At 38.5% G+C, this 23,383-nt stretch overlaps 1 protein-coding gene across 2 annotated transcripts in view; it reads left to right on the top strand.

Annotated features, from left to right (window-relative positions):
- sh3gl3a (SH3-domain GRB2-like 3a) overlaps window positions 1–21,930 on the top strand; it is a 50,562-nt gene extending 28,632 nt beyond the window's left edge. For both annotated transcript variants that reach the window (XM_041986292.1, XM_041986211.1), the window contains 3 exons: window positions 14,559–14,683; window positions 18,401–18,466; window positions 18,597–21,930. In XM_041986292.1, coding sequence (XP_041842226.1) covers window positions 14,559–14,683; window positions 18,401–18,466; window positions 18,597–18,805 — 400 coding nt within the window. In that variant the 3' untranslated portion in view covers window positions 18,806–21,930. The remainder of the gene's footprint in view (window positions 1–14,558; window positions 14,684–18,400; window positions 18,467–18,596) is intronic.
- Window positions 21,931–23,383: the final 1,453 nt, after the last annotated feature.

Below are 23,383 nucleotides of genomic sequence, written 5' to 3'. Positions count from 1 at the left end.
CTAACCCAGCCTAAAAGGTGGAGCTTTTAATCCCAGTATAAACCAGTCTGTAGCAGCGTTTAATCCCAGTATAAACTAGTCTGTAGCAGCTTTTAATCCCAGTATAAACCAGTCTGTAGCAGCTTTTAATCCCAGTATAAACCAGTCTGTAGCAGCTTTTATTACCAGTATAAACCACTCTGTAGCAGCTTTTAATCCCAGTATAAACCAGTCTGTAGCAGCTTTTATTACCAGTATAAACAAGTCTGTAGCAGCTTTTAATTCCAGTATAAACCAGTGTGTAGCAGCTTTTAATCCCAGTATAAACCAGTCTGTAGCAGCTTTTAATCCCAGTATAAACCAGTGTGTAGCAGCTTTTAATTCCAGTATAAACCAGTCTGTAGCAGCTTTTAATCCCAGTATAAACCAGTCTGTAACAGCTTTTAATCCCAGTATAAACCAGTCTGTAGCAGCTTTTAATACCAGTATAAACCAGTGTGTAGCAGCTTTTAATTCCAGTATAAACCAGTCTGTAGCAGCTGTTAGTCCCAGTATAAACCAGTCTGTAGCAGCTGTTAATCCCAGTATGAACCAGTCTGTAGCAGCTTTTAATCCCAGTATAAACCAGTGTGTAGCAGCTTTTAATCCCAGTATAAACCAGTCTGTAGCAGCTTTTAATCCCAGTATAAACCAGTGTGTAGCAGCTTTTAATCCCAGTATAAACCAGTCTGTACCAGCTGTTAATCCCAGTATAAACCAGTCTGTAGCAGCTTTTAATCCCAGTGTAATCCAGTCTGTAGCAGCTTTTAATCCCAGTATAAACCAGTGTGTAGCAGCTTTTAATTCCAGTATAAACCAGTCTGTAGCAGCTGTTAATCCCAGTATAAACCAGTCTGTAGCAGCTTTTAATCCCAGTATAAACCAGTGTGTAGCAGCTTTTAATTCCAGTATAAACCAGTCTGTAGCAGCTGTTAATCCCAGTATAAACCAGTCTGTAGCAGCTTTTAATCCCAGTATAAACCAGTCTGTAGCAGCTTTTAATACCAGTATAAACCAGTGTGTAGCAGCTTTTAATTCCAGTATAAACCAGTGTGTAGCAGCTGTTAATCCCAGTATAACCCAGTCTGTAGCAGCTTTTAATCCCAGTATAAACCAGTCTGTAACAGCTTTTAATCCCAGTATAAACCAGTGTGTAGCAGCTTTTAATTCCAGTATAAACCAGTCTGTAGCAGCTTTTAATTCCAGTATAAACCAGTCTGTAACAGCTTTTAATCCCAGTATAAACCAGTCTGTAGCAGCTTTTAATACCAGTATAAACCAGTGTGTAGCAGTTTTTAATTCCAGTATAAACCAGTCTGTAGCAGCTGTTAGTCCCAGTATAAACCAGTCTGTAGCAGCTGTTAATCCCAGTATAAACCAGTCTGTAGCAGCTTTTAATCCCAGTATAAACCAGTCTGTAACAGCTTTTAATCCCAGTATAAACCAGTCTGTAGCAGCTTTTAATACCAGTATAAACCAGTGTGTAGCAGTTTTTAATTCCAGTATAAACCAGTCTGTAGCAGCTGTTAATCCCAGTATAAACCAGTCTGTAGCAGCTGTTAATCCCAGTATAAACCAGTCTGTAGCAGCTTTTAATCCCAGTATAAACCAGTGTGTAGCAGCTTTTAATCCCAGTATAAACCAGTCTGTAGCAGCTGTTAATCCCAGTATAAACCAGTCTGTAGCAGCTTTTAATGCCAGTATAAACCAGTCTGTAGCAGCTTTTAATTCCAGTATAAACCAGTCTGTAGCAGCTGTTAATCCCAGTATAAACCAGTGTGTAGCAGCTTTTAATTCCAGTATAAACCAGTCTGTAGCAGCTTTTAATTCCAGTATAAACCAGTCTGTAGCAGTTGTTAATCCCAGTATAAACCAGTGTGTAGCAGCTTTTAATCCCAGTGTAAACCAGTGTGTAGCAGCTTTTAATCCCAGTATAAACCAGTCTGTAGCAGCTGTTAATCCCAGTATAAACCAGTCTGTAACAGCTTTTAATCCCAGTATAAACCAGTCTGTAGCAGCTTTTAATGCCAGTATAAACCAGTGTGTAGCAGCTTTTAATCCCAGTATAAACCAGTCTGTAGCAGCTTTTAATTCCAGTATAAACCAGTCTGTAGCAGCTGTTAATCCCACTATAAACCAGTCTGTAGCAGCTTTTAATCCCAGTATAAACCAGTCTGTAACAGCTTTTAATCCCAGTATAAACCAGTCTGTAGCAGCTTTTAATCCCAGTATAAACCAGTCTGTAGCAGCTTTTAATCCCAGTATAAACTAGTCTGTAGCAGCTGTTAATCCCAGTATAAACCAGTCTGTAGCAGCTTTTAATCCCAGTATAAACCAGTCTGTAGCAGCTTTTATTACCAGTATAAACCACTCTGTAGCAGCTTTTAATCCCAGTATAAACCAGTCTGTAGCAGCTTTTATTACCAGTATAAACAAGTCTGTAGCAGCTTTTAATTCCAGTATAAACCAGTCTGTAGCAGCTTTTAATCCCAGTATAAACCAGTCTGTAGCAGCTTTTAATCCCAGTATAAACCAGTGTGTAGCAGCTTTTAATTCCAGTATAAACCAGTCTGTAGCAGCTTTTAATCCCAGTATAAACCAGTCTGTAACAGCTTTTAATCCCAGTATAAACCAGTCTGTAGCAGCTTTTAATACCAGTATAAACCAGTGTGTAGCAGCTTTTAATTCCAGTATAAACCAGTCTGTAGCAGCTGTTAGTCCCAGTATAAACCAGTCTGTAGCAGCTGTTAATCCCAGTATGAACCAGTCTGTAGCAGCTTTTAATCCCAGTATAAACCAGTGTGTAGCAGCTTTTAATCCCAGTATAAACCAGTCTGTAGCAGCTTTTAATCCCAGTATAAACCAGTGTGTAGCAGCTTTTAATCCCAGTATAAACCAGTCTGTACCAGCTGTTAATCCCAGTATAAACCAGTCTGTAGCAGCTTTTAATCCCAGTATAAACCAGTCTGTAGCAGCTTTTAATCCCAGTATAAACCAGTCTGTAGCAGCTTTTAATCCCAGTATAAACCAGTGTGTAGCAGCTTTTAATCCCAGTATAAACCAGTCTGTACCAGCTGTTAATCCCAGTATAAACCAGTCTGTAGCAGCTTTTAATCCCAGTATAAACCAGTCTGTAGCAGCTTTTAATCCCAGTATAAACCAGTGTGTAGCAGCTTTTAATTCCAGTATAAACCAGTCTGTAGCAGCTGTTAATCCCAGTATAAACCAGTCTGTAGCAGCTTTTAATCCCAGTATAAACCAGTGTGTAGCAGCTTTTAATTCCAGTATAAACCAGTCTGTAGCAGCTGTTAATCCCAGTATAAACCAGTCTGTAGCAGCTTTTAATCCCAGTATAAACCAGTCTGTAGCAGCTTTTAATACCAGTATAAACCAGTCTGTAGCAGCTTTTAATTCCAGTATAAACCAGTGTGTAGCAGCTTTTAATCCCAGTATAAACCAGTCTGTAGCAGCTTTTAATCCCAGTATAAACCAGTCTGTAACAGCTTTTAATCCCAGTATAAACCAGTGTGTAGCAGCTTTTAATTCCAGTATAAACCAGTCTGTAGCAGCTTTTAATTCCAGTATAAACCAGTCTGTAACAGCTTTTAATCCCAGTATAAACCAGTCTGTAGCAGCTTTTAATACCAGTATAAACCAGTGTGTAGCAGTTTTTAATTCCAGTATAAACCAGTCTGTAGCAGCTGTTAATCCCAGTATAAACCAGTCTGTAGCAGCTGTTAATCCCAGTATAAACCAGTCTGTAGCAGCTTTTAATCCCAGTATAAACCAGTGTGTAGCAGCTTTTAATCCCAGTATAAACCAGTCTGTAGCAGCTGTTAATCCCAGTATAAACCAGTCTGTAGCAGCTTTTAATGCCAGTATAAACCAGTCTGTAGCAGCTTTTAATTCCAGTATAAACCAGTCTGTAGCAGCTTTTAATTCCAGTATAAACCAGTCTGTAGCAGTTGTTAATCCCAGTATAAACCAGTGTGTAGCAGCTTTTAATCCCAGTGTAAACCAGTGTGTAGCAGCTTTTAATCCCAGTATAAACCAGTCTGTAGCAGCTGTTAATCCCAGTATAAACCAGTCTGTAACAGCTTTTAATCCCAGTATAAACCAGTCTGTAGCAGCTTTTAATGCCAGTATAAACCAGTGTGTAGCAGCTTTTAATCCCAGTATAAACCAGTCTGTAGCAGCTTTTAATTCCAGTATAAACCAGTCTGTAGCAGCTGTTAATCCCACTATAAACCAGTCTGTAGCAGCTTTTAATCCCAGTATAAACCAGTCTGTAACAGCTTTTAATCCCAGTATAAACCAGTCTGTAGCAGCTTTTAATCCCAGTATAAACCAGTCTGTAGCAGCTTTTAATCCCAGTATAAACTAGTCTGTAGCAGCTGTTAATCCCAGTATAAACCAGTCTGTAGCAGCTTTTAATCCCAGTATAAACCAGTCTGTAGCAGCTTTTATTACCAGTATAAACTACTCTGTAGCAGCTTTTAATCCCAGTATAAACCAGTCTGTAGCAGCTTTTATTACCAGTATAAACAAGTCTGTAGCAGCTTTTAATTCCAGTATAAACCAGTGTGTAGCAGCTTTTAATCCCAGTATAAACCAGTCTGTAGCAGCTTTTAATCCCAGTATAAACCAGTGTGTAGCAGCTTTTAATTCCAGTATAAACCAGTCTGTAGCAGCTTTTAATCCCAGTATAAACCAGTCTGTAACAGCTTTTAATCCCAGTATAAACCAGTCTGTAGCAGCTTTTAATACCAGTATAAACCAGTCTGTAGCAGCTTTTAATCCCAGTATAAACCAGTCTGTAGCAGCTTTTATTACCAGTATAAACCACTCTGTAGCAGCTTTTAATCCCAGTATAAACCAGTCTGTAGCAGCTTTTATTACCAGTATAAACAAGTCTGTAGCAGCTTTTAATTCCAGTATAAACCAGTGTGTAGCAGCTTTTAATCCCAGTATAAACCAGTCTGTAGCAGCTTTTAATCCCAGTATAAACCAGTGTGTAGCAGCTTTTAATTCCAGTATAAACCAGTCTGTAGCAGCTTTTAATCCCAGTATAAACCAGTCTGTAACAGCTTTTAATCCCAGTATAAACCAGTCTGTAGCAGCTTTTAATCCCAGTATAAACCAGTGTGTAGCAGCTTTTAATTCCAGTATAAACCAGTCTGTAGCAGCTTTTAATCCCAGTATAAACCAGTCTGTAACAGCTTTTAATCCCAGTATAAACCAGTCTGTAGCAGCTTTTAATACCAGTATAAACCAGTGTGTAGCAGCTTTTAATTCCAGTATAAACCAGTCTGTAGCAGCTGTTAGTCCCAGTATAAACCAGTCTGTAGCAGCTGTTAATCCCAGTATGAACCAGTCTGTAGCAGCTTTTAATCCCAGTATAAACCAGTGTGTAGCAGCTTTTAATCCCAGTATAAACCAGTCTGTAACAGCTTTTAATCCCAGTATAAACCAGTCTGTAGCAGCTTTTAATACCAGTATAAACCAGTCTGTAGCAGCTTTTAATCCCAGTATAAACCAGTCTGTAGCAGCTTTTATTACCAGTATAAACCACTCTGTAGCAGCTTTTAATCCCAGTATAAACCAGTCTGTAGCAGCTTTTATTACCAGTATAAACAAGTCTGTAGCAGCTTTTAATTCCAGTATAAACCAGTGTGTAGCAGCTTTTAATCCCAGTATAAACCAGTCTGTAGCAGCTTTTAATCCCAGTATAAACCAGTGTGTAGCAGCTTTTAATTCCAGTATAAACCAGTCTGTAGCAGCTTTTAATCCCAGTATAAACCAGTCTGTAACAGCTTTTAATCCCAGTATAAACCAGTCTGTAGCAGCTTTTAATCCCAGTATAAACCAGTGTGTAGCAGCTTTTAATTCCAGTATAAACCAGTCTGTAGCAGCTTTTAATCCCAGTATAAACCAGTCTGTAACAGCTTTTAATCCCAGTATAAACCAGTCTGTAGCAGCTTTTAATACCAGTATAAACCAGTGTGTAGCAGCTTTTAATTCCAGTATAAACCAGTCTGTAGCAGCTGTTAGTCCCAGTATAAACCAGTCTGTAGCAGCTGTTAATCCCAGTATGAACCAGTCTGTAGCAGCTTTTAATCCCAGTATAAACCAGTGTGTAGCAGCTTTTAATCCCAGTATAAACCAGTCTGTAGCAGCTTTTAATCCCAGTATAAACCAGTGTGTAGCAGCTTTTAATCCCAGTATAAACCAGTCTGTACCAGCTGTTAATCCCAGTATAAACCAGTCTGTAGCAGCTTTTAATCCCAGTATAAACCAGTCTGTAGCAGCTTTTAATCCCAGTATAAACCAGTGTGTAGCAGCTTTTAATTCCAGTATAAACCAGTCTGTAGCAGCTGTTAATCCCAGTATAAACCAGTCTGTAGCAGCTTTTAATCCCAGTATAAACCAGTGTGTAGCAGCTTTTAATCCCAGTATAAACCAGTCTGTAGCAGCTTTTATTACCAGTATAAACAAGTCTGTAGCAGCTTTTAATTCCAGTATAAACCAGTGTGTAGCAGCTTTTAATCCCAGTATAAACCAGTCTGTAGCAGCTTTTAATCCCAGTATAAACCAGTCTGTAGCAGCTTTTAATTCCAGTATAAACCAGTCTGTAGCAGCTTTTAATCCCAGTATAAACCAGTCTGTAACAGCTTTTAATCCCAGTATAAACCAGTCTGTAGCAGCTTTTAATACCAGTATAAACCAGTGTGTAGCAGCTTTTAATTCCAGTATAAACCAGTCTGTAGCAGCTGTTAGTCCCAGTATAAACCAGTCTGTAGCAGCTGTTAATCCCAGTATGAACCAGTCTGTAGCAGCTTTTAATCCCAGTATAAACCAGTGTGTAGCAGCTTTTAATCCCAGTATAAACCAGTCTGTAGCAGCTTTTAATCCCAGTATAAACCAGTGTGTAGCAGCTTTTAATCCCAGTATAAACCAGTCTGTACCAGCTGTTAATCCCAGTATAAACCAGTCTGTAGCAGCTTTTAATCCCAGTATAAACCAGTCTGTAGCAGCTTTTAATCCCAGTATAAACCAGTCTGTAGCAGCTTTTAATCCCAGTATAAACCAGTGTGTAGCAGCTTTTAATCCCAGTATAAACCAGTCTGTACCAGCTGTTAATCCCAGTATAAACCAGTCTGTAGCAGCTTTTAATCCCAGTATAAACCAGTCTGTAGCAGCTTTTAATCCCAGTATAAACCAGTGTGTAGCAGCTTTTAATTCCAGTATAAACCAGTCTGTAGCAGCTGTTAATCCCAGTATAAACCAGTCTGTAGCAGCTTTTAATCCCAGTATAAACCAGTGTGTAGCAGCTTTTAATTCCAGTATAAACCAGTCTGTAGCAGCTGTTAATCCCAGTATAAACCAGTCTGTAGCAGCTTTTAATCCCAGTATAAACCAGTCTGTAGCAGCTTTTAATACCAGTATAAACCAGTCTGTAGCAGCTTTTAATTCCAGTATAAACCAGTGTGTAGCAGCTTTTAATCCCAGTATAAACCAGTCTGTAGCAGCTTTTAATCCCAGTATAAACCAGTCTGTAACAGCTTTTAATCCCAGTATAAACCAGTGTGTAGCAGCTTTTAATTCCAGTATAAACCAGTCTGTAGCAGCTTTTAATTCCAGTATAAACCAGTCTGTAACAGCTTTTAATCCCAGTATAAACCAGTCTGTAGCAGCTTTTAATACCAGTATAAACCAGTGTGTAGCAGTTTTTAATTCCAGTATAAACCAGTCTGTAGCAGCTGTTAATCCCAGTATAAACCAGTCTGTAGCAGCTGTTAATCCCAGTATAAACCAGTCTGTAGCAGCTTTTAATCCCAGTATAAACCAGTGTGTAGCAGCTTTTAATCCCAGTATAAACCAGTCTGTAGCAGCTGTTAATCCCAGTATAAACCAGTCTGTAGCAGCTTTTAATGCCAGTATTAACCAGTCTGTAGCAGCTTTTAATTCCAGTATAAACCAGTCTGTAGCAGCTTTTAATTCCAGTATAAACCAGTCTGTAGCAGTTGTTAATCCCAGTATAAACCAGTGTGTAGCAGCTTTTAATCCCAGTGTAAACCAGTGTGTAGCAGCTTTTAATCCCAGTATAAACCAGTCTGTAGCAGCTGTTAATCCCAGTATAAACCAGTCTGTAACAGCTTTTAATCCCAGTATAAACCAGTCTGTAGCAGCTTTTAATGCCAGTATAAACCAGTGTGTAGCAGCTTTTAATCCCAGTATAAACCAGTCTGTAGCAGCTTTTAATTCCAGTATAAACCAGTCTGTAGCAGCTGTTAATCCCACTATAAACCAGTCTGTAGCAGCTTTTAATCCCAGTATAAACCAGTCTGTAACAGCTTTTAATCCCAGTATAAACCAGTCTGTAGCAGCTTTTAATCCCAGTATAAACCAGTCTGTAGCAGCTTTTAATCCCAGTATAAACTAGTCTGTAGCAGCTGTTAATCCCAGTATAAACCAGTCTGTAGCAGCTTTTAATCCCAGTATAAACCAGTCTGTAGCAGCTTTTATTACCAGTATAAACTACTCTGTAGCAGCTTTTAATCCCAGTATAAACCAGTCTGTAGCAGCTTTTATTACCAGTATAAACAAGTCTGTAGCAGCTTTTAATTCCAGTATAAACCAGTGTGTAGCAGCTTTTAATCCCAGTATAAACCAGTCTGTAGCAGCTTTTAATCCCAGTATAAACCAGTGTGTAGCAGCTTTTAATTCCAGTATAAACCAGTCTGTAGCAGCTTTTAATCCCAGTATAAACCAGTCTGTAACAGCTTTTAATCCCAGTATAAACCAGTCTGTAGCAGCTTTTAATACCAGTATAAACCAGTCTGTAGCAGCTTTTAATCCCAGTATAAACCAGTCTGTAGCAGCTTTTATTACCAGTATAAACCACTCTGTAGCAGCTTTTAATCCCAGTATAAACCAGTCTGTAGCAGCTTTTATTACCAGTATAAACAAGTCTGTAGCAGCTTTTAATTCCAGTATAAACCAGTGTGTAGCAGCTTTTAATCCCAGTATAAACCAGTCTGTAGCAGCTTTTAATCCCAGTATAAACCAGTGTGTAGCAGCTTTTAATTCCAGTATAAAACAGTCTGTAGCAGCTTTTAATCCCAGTATAAACCAGTCTGTAACAGCTTTTAATCCCAGTATAAACCAGTCTGTAGCAGCTTTTAATCCCAGTATAAACCAGTGTGTAGCAGCTTTTAATTCCAGTATAAACCAGTCTGTAGCAGCTTTTAATCCCAGTATAAACCAGTCTGTAACAGCTTTTAATCCCAGTATAAACCAGTCTGTAGCAGCTTTTAATACCAGTATAAACCAGTGTGTAGCAGCTTTTAATTCCAGTATAAACCAGTCTGTAGCAGCTGTTAGTCCCAGTATAAACCAGTCTGTAGCAGCTGTTAATCCCAGTATGAACCAGTCTGTAGCAGCTTTTAATCCCAGTATAAACCAGTGTGTAGCAGCTTTTAATCCCAGTATAAACCAGTCTGTAGCAGCTTTTAATTCCAGTATAAACCAGTCTGTAGCAGCTTTTAATCCCAGTATAAACCAGTCTGTACCAGCTGTTAATCCCAGTATAAACCAGTCTGTAGCAGCTTTTAATCCCAGTATAAACCAGTCTGTAGCAGCTTTTAATCCCAGTATAAACCAGTGTGTAGCAGCTTTTAATTCCAGTATAAACCAGTCTGTAGCAGCTGTTAATCCCAGTATAAACCAGTCTGTAGCAGCTTTTAATCCCAGTATAAACCAGTGTGTAGCAGCTTTTAATTCCAGTATAAACCAGTCTGTAGCAGCTGTTAATCCAAGTATAAACCAGTCTGTAGCAGCTTTTAATCCCAGTATAAACCAGTCTGTAGCAGCTTTTAATACCAGTATAAACCAGTGTGTAGCAGCTTTTAATTCCAGTATAAACCAGTGTGTAGCGGCTGTTAATCCCAGTATAAACCAGTCTGTAGCAGCTTTTAATCCCAGTATAAACCAGTCTGTAACAGCTTTTAATCCCAGTATAAACCAGTGTGTAGCAGCTTTTAATTCCAGTATAAACCAGTCTGTAGCAGCTTTTAATTCCAGTATAAACCAGTCTGTAACAGCTTTTAATCCCAGTATAAACCAGTCTGTAGCAGCTTTTAATACCAGTATAAACTAGTGTGTAGCAGTTTTTAATTCCAGTATAAACCAGTCTGTAGCAGCTGTTAATCCCAGTATAAACCAGTCTGTAGCAGCTGTTAATCCCAGTATAAACCAGTCTGTAGCAGCTTTTAATCCCAGTATAAACCAGTGTGTAGCAGCTTTTAATCCCAGTATAAACCAGTCTGTAGCAGCTGTTAATCCCAGTATAAACCAGTCTGTAGCAGCTTTTAATGCCAGTATAAACCAGTCTGTAGCAGCTTTTAATTCCAGTATAAACCAGTCTGTAGCAGCTGTTAATCCCAGTATAAACCAGTGTGTAGCAGCTTTTAATTCCAGTATAAACCAGTCTGTAGCAGCTTTTAATTCCAGTATAAACCAGTCTGTAGCAGTTGTTAATCCCAGTATAAACCAGTGTGTAGCAGCTTTTAATCCCAGTGTAAACCAGTGTGTAGCAGCTTTTAATCCCAGTATAAACCAGTCTGTAGCAGCTGTTAATCCCAGTATAAACCAGTCTGTAACAGCTTTTAATCCCAGTATAAACCAGTCTGTAGCAGCTTTTAATGCCAGTATAAACCAGTCTGTAGCAGCTTTTAATTCCAGTATAAACCAGTCTGTAGCAGCTGTTAATCCCACTATAAACCAGTCTGTAGCAGCTTTTAATCCCAGTATAAACCAGTCTGTAGCAGCTTTTAATCCCAGTATAAACCAGTCTGTAGCAGCTTTTATTACCAGTATAAACCACTCTGAAGCATCTTTTAATCCCAGTATAAACCAGTCTGTAGCAGCTTTTATTACCAGTATAAACAAGTCTGTAGCAGCTTTTAATTCCAGTATAAACCAGTGTGTAGCAGCTTTTAATCCCAGTATAAACCAGTCTGTAGCAGCTTTTAATCCCAGTATAAACCAGTGTGTAGCAGCTTTTAATTACAGTATAAACCAGTCTGTAGCAGCTTTTAATCCCAGTATAAACCAGTCTGTAACAGCTTTTAATCCCAGTATAAACCAGTCTGTAGCAGCTTTTAATTCCAGTATAAACCAGTCTGTAGCAGCTGTTAGTCCCAGTATAAACCAGTCTGTAGCAGCTGTTAATCCCAGTATGAACCAGTCTGTAGCAGCTTTTAATCCCAGTATAAACCAGTGTGTAGCAGCTTTTAATCCCAGTATAAACCAGTCTGTAGCAGCTTTTAATCCCAGTATAAACCAGTGTGTAGCAGCTTTTAATCCCAGTATAAACCAGTCTGTACCAGCTGTTAATCCCAGTATAAACCAGTCTGTAGCAGCTTTTAATCCCAGTATAAACCAGTCTGTACCAGCTTTTAATCCCAGTATAAACCAGTCTGTAGCAGCTTTTAATCCCAGTATAAACCAGTGTGTAGCAGCTTTTAATCCCAGTATAAACCAGTCTGTACCAGCTGTTAATCCCAGTATAAACCAGTCTGTAGCAGCTTTTAATCCCAGTATAAACCAGTCTGTAGCAGCTTTTAATCCCAGTATAAACCAGTGTGTAGCAGCTTTTAATTCCAGTATAAACCAGTGTGTAGCAGCTGTTAATCCCAGTATAAACCAGTCTGTAGCAGCTTTTAATCCCAGTATAAACCAGTGTGTAGCAGCTTTTAATTCCAGTATAAACCAGTCTGTAGCAGCTGTTAATCCCAGTATAAACCAGTCTGTAGCAGCTTTTAATCCCAGTATAAACCAGTGTGTAGCAGCTGTTAATCCCAGTATAAACCAGTCTGTAGCAGCTTTTAATCCCAGTATAAACCAGTCTGTAACAGCTTTTAATCCCAGTATAAACCAGTGTGTAGCAGCTTTTAATTCCAGTATAAACCAGTCTGTAGCAGCTTTTAATCCCAGTATAAACCAGTGTGTAGCAGCTTTTAATTCCAGTATAAACCAGTCTGTAGCAGCTGTTAATCCCAGTATAAACCAGTCTGTAGCAGCTTTTAATCCCAGTATAAACCAGTCTGTAGCAGCTTTTAATACCAGTATAAACCAGTGTGTAGCAGCTTTTAATTCCAGTATAAACCAGTGTGTAGCAGCTGTTAATCCCAGTATAAACCAGTCTGTAGCAGCTTTTAATCCCAGTATAAACCAGTCTGTAACAGCTTTTAATCCCAGTATAAACCAGTGTGTAGCAGCTTTTAATTCCAGTATAAACCAGTCTGTAGCAGCTTTTAATTCCAGTATAAACCAGTCTGTAACAGCTTTTAATCCCAGTATAAACCAGTCTGTAGCAGCTTTTAATACCAGTATAAACCAGTGTGTAGCAGTTTTTAATTCCAGTATAAACCAGTCTGTAGCAGCTGTTAATCCCAGTATAAACCAGTCTGTAGCAGCTGTTAATCCCAGTATAAACCAGTCTGTAGCAGCTTTTAATCCCAGTATAAACCAGTGTGTAGCAGCTTTTAATCCCAGTATAAACCAGTCTGTAGCAGCTGTTAATCCCAGTATAAACCAGTCTGTAGCAGCTTTTAATGCCAGTATAAACCAGTCTGTAGCAGCTTTTAATTCCAGTATAAACCAGTCTGTAGCAGCTGTTAATCCCAGTATAAACCAGTGTGTAGCAGCTTTTAATTCCAGTATAAACCAGTCTGTAGCAGCTTTTAATTCCAGTATAAACCAGTCTGTAGCAGTTGTTAATCCCAGTATAAACCAGTGTGTAGCAGCTTTTAATCCCAGTGTAAACCAGTGTGTAGCAGCTTTTAATCCCAGTATAAACCAGTCTGTAGCAGCTGTTAATTCCAGTATAAACCAGTCTGTAGCAGTTGTTAATCCCAGTATAAACCAGTGTGTAGCAGCTTTTAATCCCAGTGTAAACCAGTGTGTAGCAGCTTTTAATCCCAGTATAAACCAGTCTGTAGCAGCTGTTAATCCCAGTATAAACCAGTCTGTAACAGCTTTTAATCCCAGTATAAACCAGTCTGTAGCAGCTTTTAATGCCAGTATAAACCAGTGTGTAGCAGCTTTTAATCCCAGTATAAACCAGTCTGTAGCAGCTTTTAATTCCAGTATAAACCAGTCTGTAGCAGCTGTTAATCCCACTATAAACCAGTCTGTAGCAGCTTTTAATCCCAGTATAAACCAGTCTGTAGCAGCTTTTAATCCCAGTATAAACCAGTCTGTAGCAGCTGTTAATCCCAGTATAAACCAGTCTGTAGCAGCTTTTAATCCCAGTATAAACCAGTCTTTAACAGCTTTTAATCCCAGTATAAACCAGTCTGTAGCAGCTTTTAATTCCAGTATAAACCAGTCTGTAGCAGCTTTTAATCCCAGTATAAACCAGTCTGTAACAGCTTTTAATCCCAGTATAAACCAGTGTGTAGCAGCTTTTAATCCCAGTATAAACCAGTCTGTAGCAGCTTTTAATCCCAGTATAAACCAGTCTGTAGCAGCTTTTAATCCCAGTATAAACCAGTGTGTAGCAGCTGTCAGACTGGGAGGTAAAATGATGTAAAATGAATGTATGAATAGATGTAGCAGCATAAAGGTCGACCAGAAGAAGAAAGCAGAATTTATTACTAACAGAACTTTGTAGAAATAACACACAGATCAACAGTGACCAAACCTTTTCTCATCTCATCGTTCTCTCAAGTTTTGGCTTTCAGGAGAAAAAATATTGTTATTGAAACAAACACACAACAGAAACTATTTCCATGTTTCCACTTTTTCCTCATTTCCAGTTATTCCTGCTACTATTTACCTGCTATCCTCACTAAACCAACTCCAGCTCAGCTGCTTTGTGGCGCCACCGTGCATCAGAAACATCTTCTTGGCTTTATTCCAGCCATAGAGGAGCATTATTTTTCTTCTCTTCACACACACATAGAACTTTCAACCCACTGGTTGATCTTTGGCTGCTATGGCAGCTAGATTTTCAGAATTAATCATTAAAACTCCACCAGATCTCCGGCACCTCAGAGTTCTGTCTCTTCTACCATCAGGTAGTGTGTAGCTCTGTGGGGTAAACTGTGGTGGATATTTAACCCTTTAGCTGATCTACGGAAGTTTTCCAGCATTTCTATCCCGTCCAGGAGGTTTACAATCCAGCCACTAAATGTAGTTTTATTCAGAGACTCTATCTGGTAAATCCACAAAGATCCATGATAACAGCATTATTTATCACATTTCACCATAAAAACATCACCATCACTACTATGTTGCTAAGAGACCTCTATTTAGACCTGGACATGATGATTAAGCCACTTCCTGTCAGACTTTCCACCAATCAGAGAGCTTAGATTGACGGTAACGTCCAATCAGGAGCAGCCAAAGATCAACCAGTGAGCAGAAAGTTCTATGTGTGTGTGAAAAGAAGAAAAATAATGCTCCTCTATGGCTGGAATAAAGCCAAGAAGACGTTTCTGATGCTCGATTGTTTTTCTTCCCTTTCATGTCAGGATTTCTGCAGCCAGCAGCCGGCCCAGGAAAGAGTTCAGACCAAAGTCAGTGAGGAGTAGCAAGGAGACCCTGTTCACCAGCCAGCAGAATGGCCGAACCTACAGCTCCTCACACAAAGCCATGGGTACTTCTGTCCGTCTGCATCTCATTGTTTACATTATGTTCTAGCATTTTCTCTGTGGTCTCTTTGCAGATACTCAGATCAAGCACTCAGTCAACGGGAAACGTAGGTTTGTTTTCTACAGATTTTATATCTGCCTATAGAATATACATTTAAATGTGGGCAGACATTTCATTCTGACACTGATGTGTAAATTAGGCTTTGACTCTGAATCTTAGTTGGCCATCTTTTAGCTACATCATGGTTGTAACTTTAAATCAACCCAAGTGTGTCAGTATAATCACATCACGTTTACTCTCCTCCAATGATGATCTAATATCAGATGTCCAGTAATATGACAGATGATAAATCTGCATGTTCTACAACACCTGCACGTTCCATTCATGGTCATTTACATCCAGAAACGTCCTCATTAACCAGATATGGAGACAACACGTCCCTTTAGACGTCACATGGAACTGACTGTGTTCCTCTCGGCGCAATGGAGAGGTTTGAAGCCAAAACATCTCAGTTTAGTTACTTATTCAGGTTCAATTAACATTTATTCATAAAAACAGACTTAAGCATTATAAGGAGATAAATAGTACTTAATAATCCTCTGAAACAGCATGCTGTGTAAATAAAGTAAAACTAACAACATAAACGCTGCAGAGAGAAAAAAGCAGAAATAATAGGAGATGGAGAAGATCTCTGTCAGAACTCTGTTCTCTCATAAAAAACAGAATAAAAGAGTGTCCCTGTACACAGATGAGACGAATCTGCAGCTGGAGAACAGAACCCACCAGAACCTCCACCTCTGGATGCTGGATTTTTATCCCTCTTTGGGTAACCTGGTTGGTTTTACATGTTGTGTAGAGATGGAGGAAACTTGATCTGATGTCACTTTAACATATTCCCAGCATCACTGCAGATCTTTACCGATTCGTTTCAGTCTGATGATGCTGAAGGGGAATAAATGGGTTTTGGTCTGGAGAAAAGACGCATCCAGCAGGTATGATGTGAGGCAGCTCAGTGATAGTCCAACCTGTCTCCTACCTTATGTCTTTTAACAAAATCCACCTGGATATTTACCAGGAAGTAGTTAGTATAACATTACAGATGCAGCAGAAATCTAACAGGAGGTGGTATCTGACCAGAAGTCGCTCTGATCTCGTCCATCCCATCAGCTTTCTGATTACAGACTCACAGAAAAGCTCCGAGTTACAAATATGATTAGATCAATGATCACTTCTCAGCTGACTGACGTGTTTTAAATTGAATGAAGCTTCATGTCTAGTTATTTTCATGAATAATTTTTACTTGAATAATTCTTATTTTAATGAAATAAAGAATGTGGAAGCTGAGATTGTGGTTATAGCAGCAGAAATGATGCTGTTTGCATGTTGGACCTTTTAGATTCTGTTCATACAAACATCAGAGCTGAGGTTTTTCAGGAAGGAGAAGATGGAAACTAAACGCACTAAACACACAGATCTGTGTGATATAACGGCTGGTCACTGAGGGATCTGCATCTGCATGAACCCCACTGGCCTGAATCACATCTGCGTGAATCACATCTGCATGAATCACATCTGCATAAATCACATCTGGCCTGACTCACATCTGCATGAATCACATCTGCATAAATCACATCTGCATGAATCACATCTGCATAAATCACATCTGCATGAATCACATCTGCATAAATCACATCTGGCATGAATCACATCTGCGTGAATCACATCTGGCCTGAATCACATCTGCATAAATCACATCTGGCCTGAATCACATCTGTGTGAATCACATCTGGCATGAATCACATCTGCATGAATCACATCTGTATGAATCACATCTGCATGAATCATATCTGCATGAATCACATCTGCATGAATCACATCTGGCATGAACCACATCTGCATGAATCACATCTGGCCTGAATCACATCTGCGTGAATCACATCTGGCCTGAATCACATCTGCATGAATCACATCTGGCATGAATCACATCTGGCATGAATCACATCTGCATGAATCACATCTGTATGAATCACATCTGGCCTGAATCACATCTGCGTGAATCACATCTGCATAAATCACATCTGTATGAATCACATCTGGCCTGAATCACATCTGGCCTGAATCACATCTGCATAAATCACATCTGCATGAATCACATCTGGCCTGAATCACATCTGCATGAATCACATCTGGCATGAATCACATCTGGCATGAATCACATCTGCGTGAATCACATCTGGCATGAATCACATCTGTATGAATCACATCTGTATGAATCACATCTGGCATGAATCACATCTGGCCTGAATCACATCTGCATAAATCACATCTGGCATGAATCACATCTGGCATGAATCACATCTGCGTGAATCACATCTACATGAATCACATCTGCATAAATCACATCTGCATGAATCACATCTGGCCTGAATCACATCTGGCCTGAATCACATCTGCGTGAATCACATCTGCATAAATCACATCTGCATGAATCACATCTGGCCTGAATCACATCTGCATGAATCACATCTGGCATGAATCACATCTGCGTGAATCACATCTGGCATGAATCGCATCTGCATGAATCACATCTGCATAAATCACATCTGACCTGAATCACATCTGGCCTGAATCACATCTGGCCTGAATCACATCTGCGTGAATCACATCTGCATGAATCACATCTGGCCTGAATTACATCTGGCCTGAATCACATCTGGCATGAATCACATCTGCGTGAATCACATCTGGCATGAATCACATCTGCATGAATCACATCTGCATAAATCACATCTGCATGAATCACATCTGGCCTGAATCACATCTGCATGAATCTCCTCCCTCCTGCTGAAGCCTGACAGACCGTCATGTCACCTCATCTTCTCACATCAGTGAAAAATGATGTGAAGAAGGAAAATCAGCAACAAATGACAAAAGCTAAAGTTATAGACAAAGCAGTTTGAAATAGATAAAGAAATTTTAAAAGAAAATGGCTGAAAAAAGTCAAAACAATCCAGAAAATGTAATGGCAAAAAAATAGAAAAACCAAATTGGACACAAAAACATGATAAATGAATGAAATTAAATAAACATTAATGATACAGTTATTTATAAATATCTTTTCATTTATTTCTTTTTATATTTTCACATTTAATATTGAATAAAATCTTCATTTTTCTTCAGTCACTTTTAGTATTTTACAGATTTTATTCCTTGTCGTTGTACGTCTTCCACTCAAAAGCAGGTTAAAGCTGTCGGGAAATAAGAAAAGATCCACAGATGCCACAAAGCTGGTGTAAAATGGCCCGATGCAGAGTGGAAAGCTGTTTCATGGTCCGGGCCGTTGAGATTTAACTTCTCATCCACACTAAGAGAACTGGTTATCTGCAGACGGGTGATGGAGTTACATTAGTGTCTGTGGATCTGGCTACTTCCTGTACAGGGTTCCCAGGTATTTGAAACCGGGGACTGGCGGCTGTTAGGTGACCCCTGCACTAAAAGCCCTGCTCAATTAAAAGAAAATGGATTTTAGATCAGGGGGCAAAGATGAGCCGAGGACCAGTTAAAAGCTGCGTTTTCCCATCGTGAGAAATTTCCTTAAAAATCTTTCTGCTGTCAGCTGATAAAATGTGTTTCTGCTTGTAAGACTAACAGCCTGCTGCAGATGATCATGTTAGGAATGTCTTCATACACACTCTGAACTCAACTCCATTTGTCTTCACAGCTGATCATGTGACCTCTGTTCCCCTGTCATGGCCGGAGAGCAGCCCCACCCATGCCGACATTTACCGTAAGTGACTCCAGTTCCATTTACAGTCCTCACTCCTCGATTTATCCACCACATGAAGTAACGCCGGTTTTTATTCATGAGAAACCTGCAGGAATGAATATTTCTAGTGTGTGTGTGTGTGTGTTTGCAGCTGCAGAGTGTGAGGAGCTGGACCAGCCGTGCTGCCGCTCCCTGTATGACTTTGAGCCTGAGAACAGCGGTGAACTGGGCTTTAAGGAAGGTGATATCATCATCCTCACCAACCAGATAGATGAAAACTGGTATGAAGGCATGATCGACGGTGAGTCCGGCTTCTTTCCCATCAGCTATGTGGAGGTCATCGTCCCGCTGCCTCAGTAAGGACGGACCAGCCCCCCTCGCCTTATCACACTCGGCCTCCGTCTCAAACTCAAGTCACTGCTGAAGTTGCACAAAGACGGGAAGTAAAACATTTTGCTTCCTTATCTTCAAACCAAAGCAGAGAAGTTGTGGAACCTGAAGCCATTAACGCCTCTGCCTGGTTGGACCACTCATGTCTTTTAAATCTGGTTAAACTGGTACGGCTGGGAACACCCGTCCTCCACTTGAGGAGTTTACCTCGTCCACTGACTGCTTGCTTTTCCTCCAGCCAGCTGTAGGATGTCTGCACGGAAAGATCACAACTAACAAACTTTCCTTTATTTTCATTTAGGAAAAAATTCAGGATGTTTCGTGTACAAATGTCTATCACATGAATCAGAAAATGAAGTATTATCTTGATGTTGGCTGACTGGTATTACACACAGCACCTTTTATTCACAATTTTTATTATGATTATTATTTCTAAAGTTAGATATATTTGAGTGTTAAGTGTGTAAATACCTGAACAGTGGAATCTCATTTTAGCTGCTAATGAACAAAGACAGTTAAAATAAATAGAAAAAAACGTTCTTGAATAAAAATTATAATCTGAATTTAGAAGCACCGATATGGCCGTCGACATCTTTTTCTCTATTTTCAGCTGAATACAAGCCTTCTTTTTTAGTTTATTATATCTTTTGATGAATTTAGTTAGCCAGTTGGGATGTTTTAAGCATCTCCAAACATAACTCAGATATCTAATATTCTACTCCTTTTTGTTTTGCTGTCTTTACCGGCCATAATTCTGAGCTCGGACTGAAATTAGGAGCAGAGAGACGTTGTTAGAACAGCTGATGTTTTTCCTTAGCAGCAGGTTGAAAAACAGGCGAACTTGTCACGGATGTTCAGCTGTAGTTCAGCCTGAATCTCTCATTCAGGTTGTTGTTTGCAGATATTAAAAGATCATTTAGCTTTTGTGCCATCCTTAAATTTAGTACCCCATGGTGACCTTTGTGGCCAAAAGTGCCCACACACAAAACTACTATAAAATCATCAAACATTAAGAGTTTTTCTGCTTTTTTTTATAAATCATCCTTCATCCTGCTAATACCAAACATTCAATCATTTTTAGGGTTTTAATCTTTAAATGTCTGTTTGAATATTTAAATTACCATCTCATTCATCACCAAAAAAGCCCCAAAAACTAAATTACTTTCCATATAATAAATTTTGGAAGGTCGTTGGTGGTGGTTAGATACTTGCATATGTCTAAGATTATCAACAAAACAAACATTCAATCATTTTAGGACTTCAACCTTTGAAATGCCAGTTATTTGAATTATTACTTATTTCTGAAAAACATAGAAAACATGGAATATTTTCTATAAAATAAATATTACAGGGATGAGGCTTTGGTTGTGATTAGGGTCTTGGATATGTCAGAGATCAACAACGAAACTGATTTGATGTCAATTATTTTTTTATGTAGCATCAGATACTTCCTATAGTGACCTTCATGGCCAAAAGTGTCCTATTAATGTCCATTAAAACTACACATTTTATTCTGCCTGTCATAACAGTTTAAAACTATTTATTCTGCTATGTCAGCTTTTTATTTGGAAGAAATGCTCCAATATTTAATATTTCTACTGGATTCCAACATATTCAACTGGTTTTCTTCTGTAGGCAGATGCAGGAAATTCAGGTGTTTTTGACAGTTACATGATTTTCTTTACATGCATGGGACCAGTGCGAGGTCAGAAAGGATTGGCTGGTAGAAACCAGAAAACTTCCTGAACAGAAATCCTGCCTTTCTTCCAGATTGAAGAGATTCATGTGGAGATGATGAAGCCATTTCTTTTCATCCACATCTCATGGTTTATTGTCTGGATTTAATGAGCTGCTCTCTGATTACCTTCATTCATCCACATCCACGGGCACGTTTGTTGTGGATTACCTAAGATGGTTCAGGCGTTCGGTTTGAATTGTACCTAAGATGGTTCAGGCGTTCGGTTTGAATTGTACCTCCACATGAAGTAACCTGGATAACTCTTCTGTTCCTTTGCTTTGGGTCTTTTTCTTGCTTGGCTTCATTTCAGCCGTTTCTGTTTCCAGGACCCAACAGTTTCTTAAATAAGTAGTTTGTGTGGTTATTATGAATAACAAAAATAATGTTAAGCCAAGTTGTGTGACCCAGATGCAGAGCATTATATTAGTGTTGATTTAAAGGCACTCAGAATATATTTAAGACATGTTTTTATAATTTTGCACATGTGAAGCCACTGTGTCCGGGGTTGATGTATGAAACTATGAAACCTTGTTTGTTTACCTGCTGAACTGCCTGAATGTGTTTTTCCAGCTGGAATGAATTGATCCCTCATATCACTGCTTTTTAAGATGTTTTCCGTGTTGCACTGAAGCTTCAGCGTCAAACGTGTCATGTAACTTTTTCTTTCGCATTGATGCACTTTGTGTTTTTCAGATCTGGCTGATCATGTGATCAGACAGATTTATAACCACATCTGTCTAATGTGAATTAATCCGTGGTTGTTGTGTGACATGTAGGACCAGAGGCTGTTTTATTTCTGTGTGAATTTGTCTTATTGGCCAGTCAGAAGACCAAAGACGTGATGGCCTGAATTTAGTTAAAACTGGTCAAACTGTCTGGTAAAAGCTACGTATCATGAGACTGTAAATGAGCTCGCAAAAAAGTAAAGAAAACCAAAAGCGTTTCTTTTTTTAAGTTTTCTTTACCATGTTTGGATCTTTTTTTCTCCATGCTCCTGTTTTCCTCTTCAGTTGCTGAAAATGTGGACTGTGGGTCCAGATCAGTGATTCACTCACGACCTGAAGACCGACAGCAACCAAACATGGATCAATGCAAAGATAAAATTCCTTGAAAATAAGATGAACAAATATTTCATGATGGCTGTAATTTAAAAAAAATAAAAACCACATTCTCAGAAAAGATGGAAAATTTTCTAAAGTCTAGTGAAAACTTGAGCTTTTGAATCTTTTTATTCATGTGACCCACATAACCACTAACGTCATAATTTTGGCCATTTTATATGTAAATATAATAATGTAATAATTTACCAATAATCTAATACTGTTTTTGAGCCAGTAACATAAGCCAGTATAATAAGTTATATAAATGTGTATATATATATATATATATATATATATATATATATATATATATATATATATATATATAATATACTTAGAAAGTTATAAATGTATTTAAAATGGCCAAGATGATCATTAATGATCATTATTACATGATTGGCTGCTACAAACCTTTATTCAACAGACCTAAGTCCAAAGAACCATTTTCATTTACCAGCTTTATTGTATTTAGTAAATATAAACAAATGCCTCGTGTGGTGCCTGAAAGTCAGAGGAATAAATTGGGAGACATTTTCCATCATGTGCTTCTCTTTTTATTTGAAGTTAACAGAAGAAGAAGAAAACATTGCTTCTGTTAATAAGATGGGTTGTGCAGTTTGCGACGCTTTGCAGATAAAGACACATGAAAACGTGTAAACTCAGATTAGTGCTGCTCCTCCGTTTTCCTTCTTCCAACCAGCTTCCAGGTGGACGAAACTGTTTGCTCAGCTCTGTTTCTGCAGCATAATTCATGCAAACATTGATGTTAGAAACAAATGTACTGATACATTTAGTCTGGGAATAAAAGACAAGCAAATGTTTAGGCAACGTTCGACGTGTCCTTGTGTCCATCTTCATTTATTTTTATAGAGTTGTTCTGAATTTCTTCTGGATATTTAGCAGGCTTTTCTGTTTCATGGTGAGTTGAGGTGATTGTTAAATTGACCTGTAACAGCGAACGTTGATGGTTTAATGAAGAACAAATTAGTGTAACACAGTCTCGGCCTGTCAGACTGAACTCATGATGCTCAGTTTCTGAGACCTTTTCATTATTTTACGATAAAAGCTTTGCTCAAAACTCTGTTCAATATGATCTGATGTGCGTCTTCTGCCCCCTGGTGGACACCTTTTGGACTAAGATGATTTGACATCTCACAGGTAATAAATGGTAAATATAGAAAAACTTATTTTTGTTAATATACATTATTATTACATTTTGTTAAAGATTTCTGATAAAAAAATAATAACTTTCTCCCCGTTTTTCTCGTGTCAGGCTTTAAAGCGTTTAAACTGCTGATCTGTTGTCAGACCTGCAGAACAAATTGGTTCGAAGCCAGAAAGTCACATCGGCTCATTTCAGTCATTACGGGCTTAAATTAATTTATTTATGTATGAACACTTATTTATTTTTATTTATTATTAAAGTGTCATGTAAATTTTTTAAATAATGATCTTTTTAATTTAATTTATTTATTTTGTATTTATTTTAAGAAATGTATATTAATTTCAGTATTTATTTATTAGTTTCCACCTATCAATAAATATGTTCCTCTGGAGTCTTGGAGAATGTTTCCTGTTCCATTTGATATATTTATTTTCATTTCCCGGCCCAGGTCTTGTACGCTGGGGATCAGACTTGTGTTACTTGTTCTTCTCTCTAACACTGTGGTTTTCTCAAACCTATTTAAACTTTTTACTTCCCATAGATTA

Source organism: Melanotaenia boesemani, chromosome 1, assembly GCF_017639745.1.
Source record: "Melanotaenia boesemani isolate fMelBoe1 chromosome 1, fMelBoe1.pri, whole genome shotgun sequence".
NCBI lineage: Eukaryota > Metazoa > Chordata > Actinopteri > Atheriniformes > Melanotaeniidae > Melanotaenia > Melanotaenia boesemani.
This window is presented reverse-complemented; position numbering and strand designations above follow the sequence as displayed.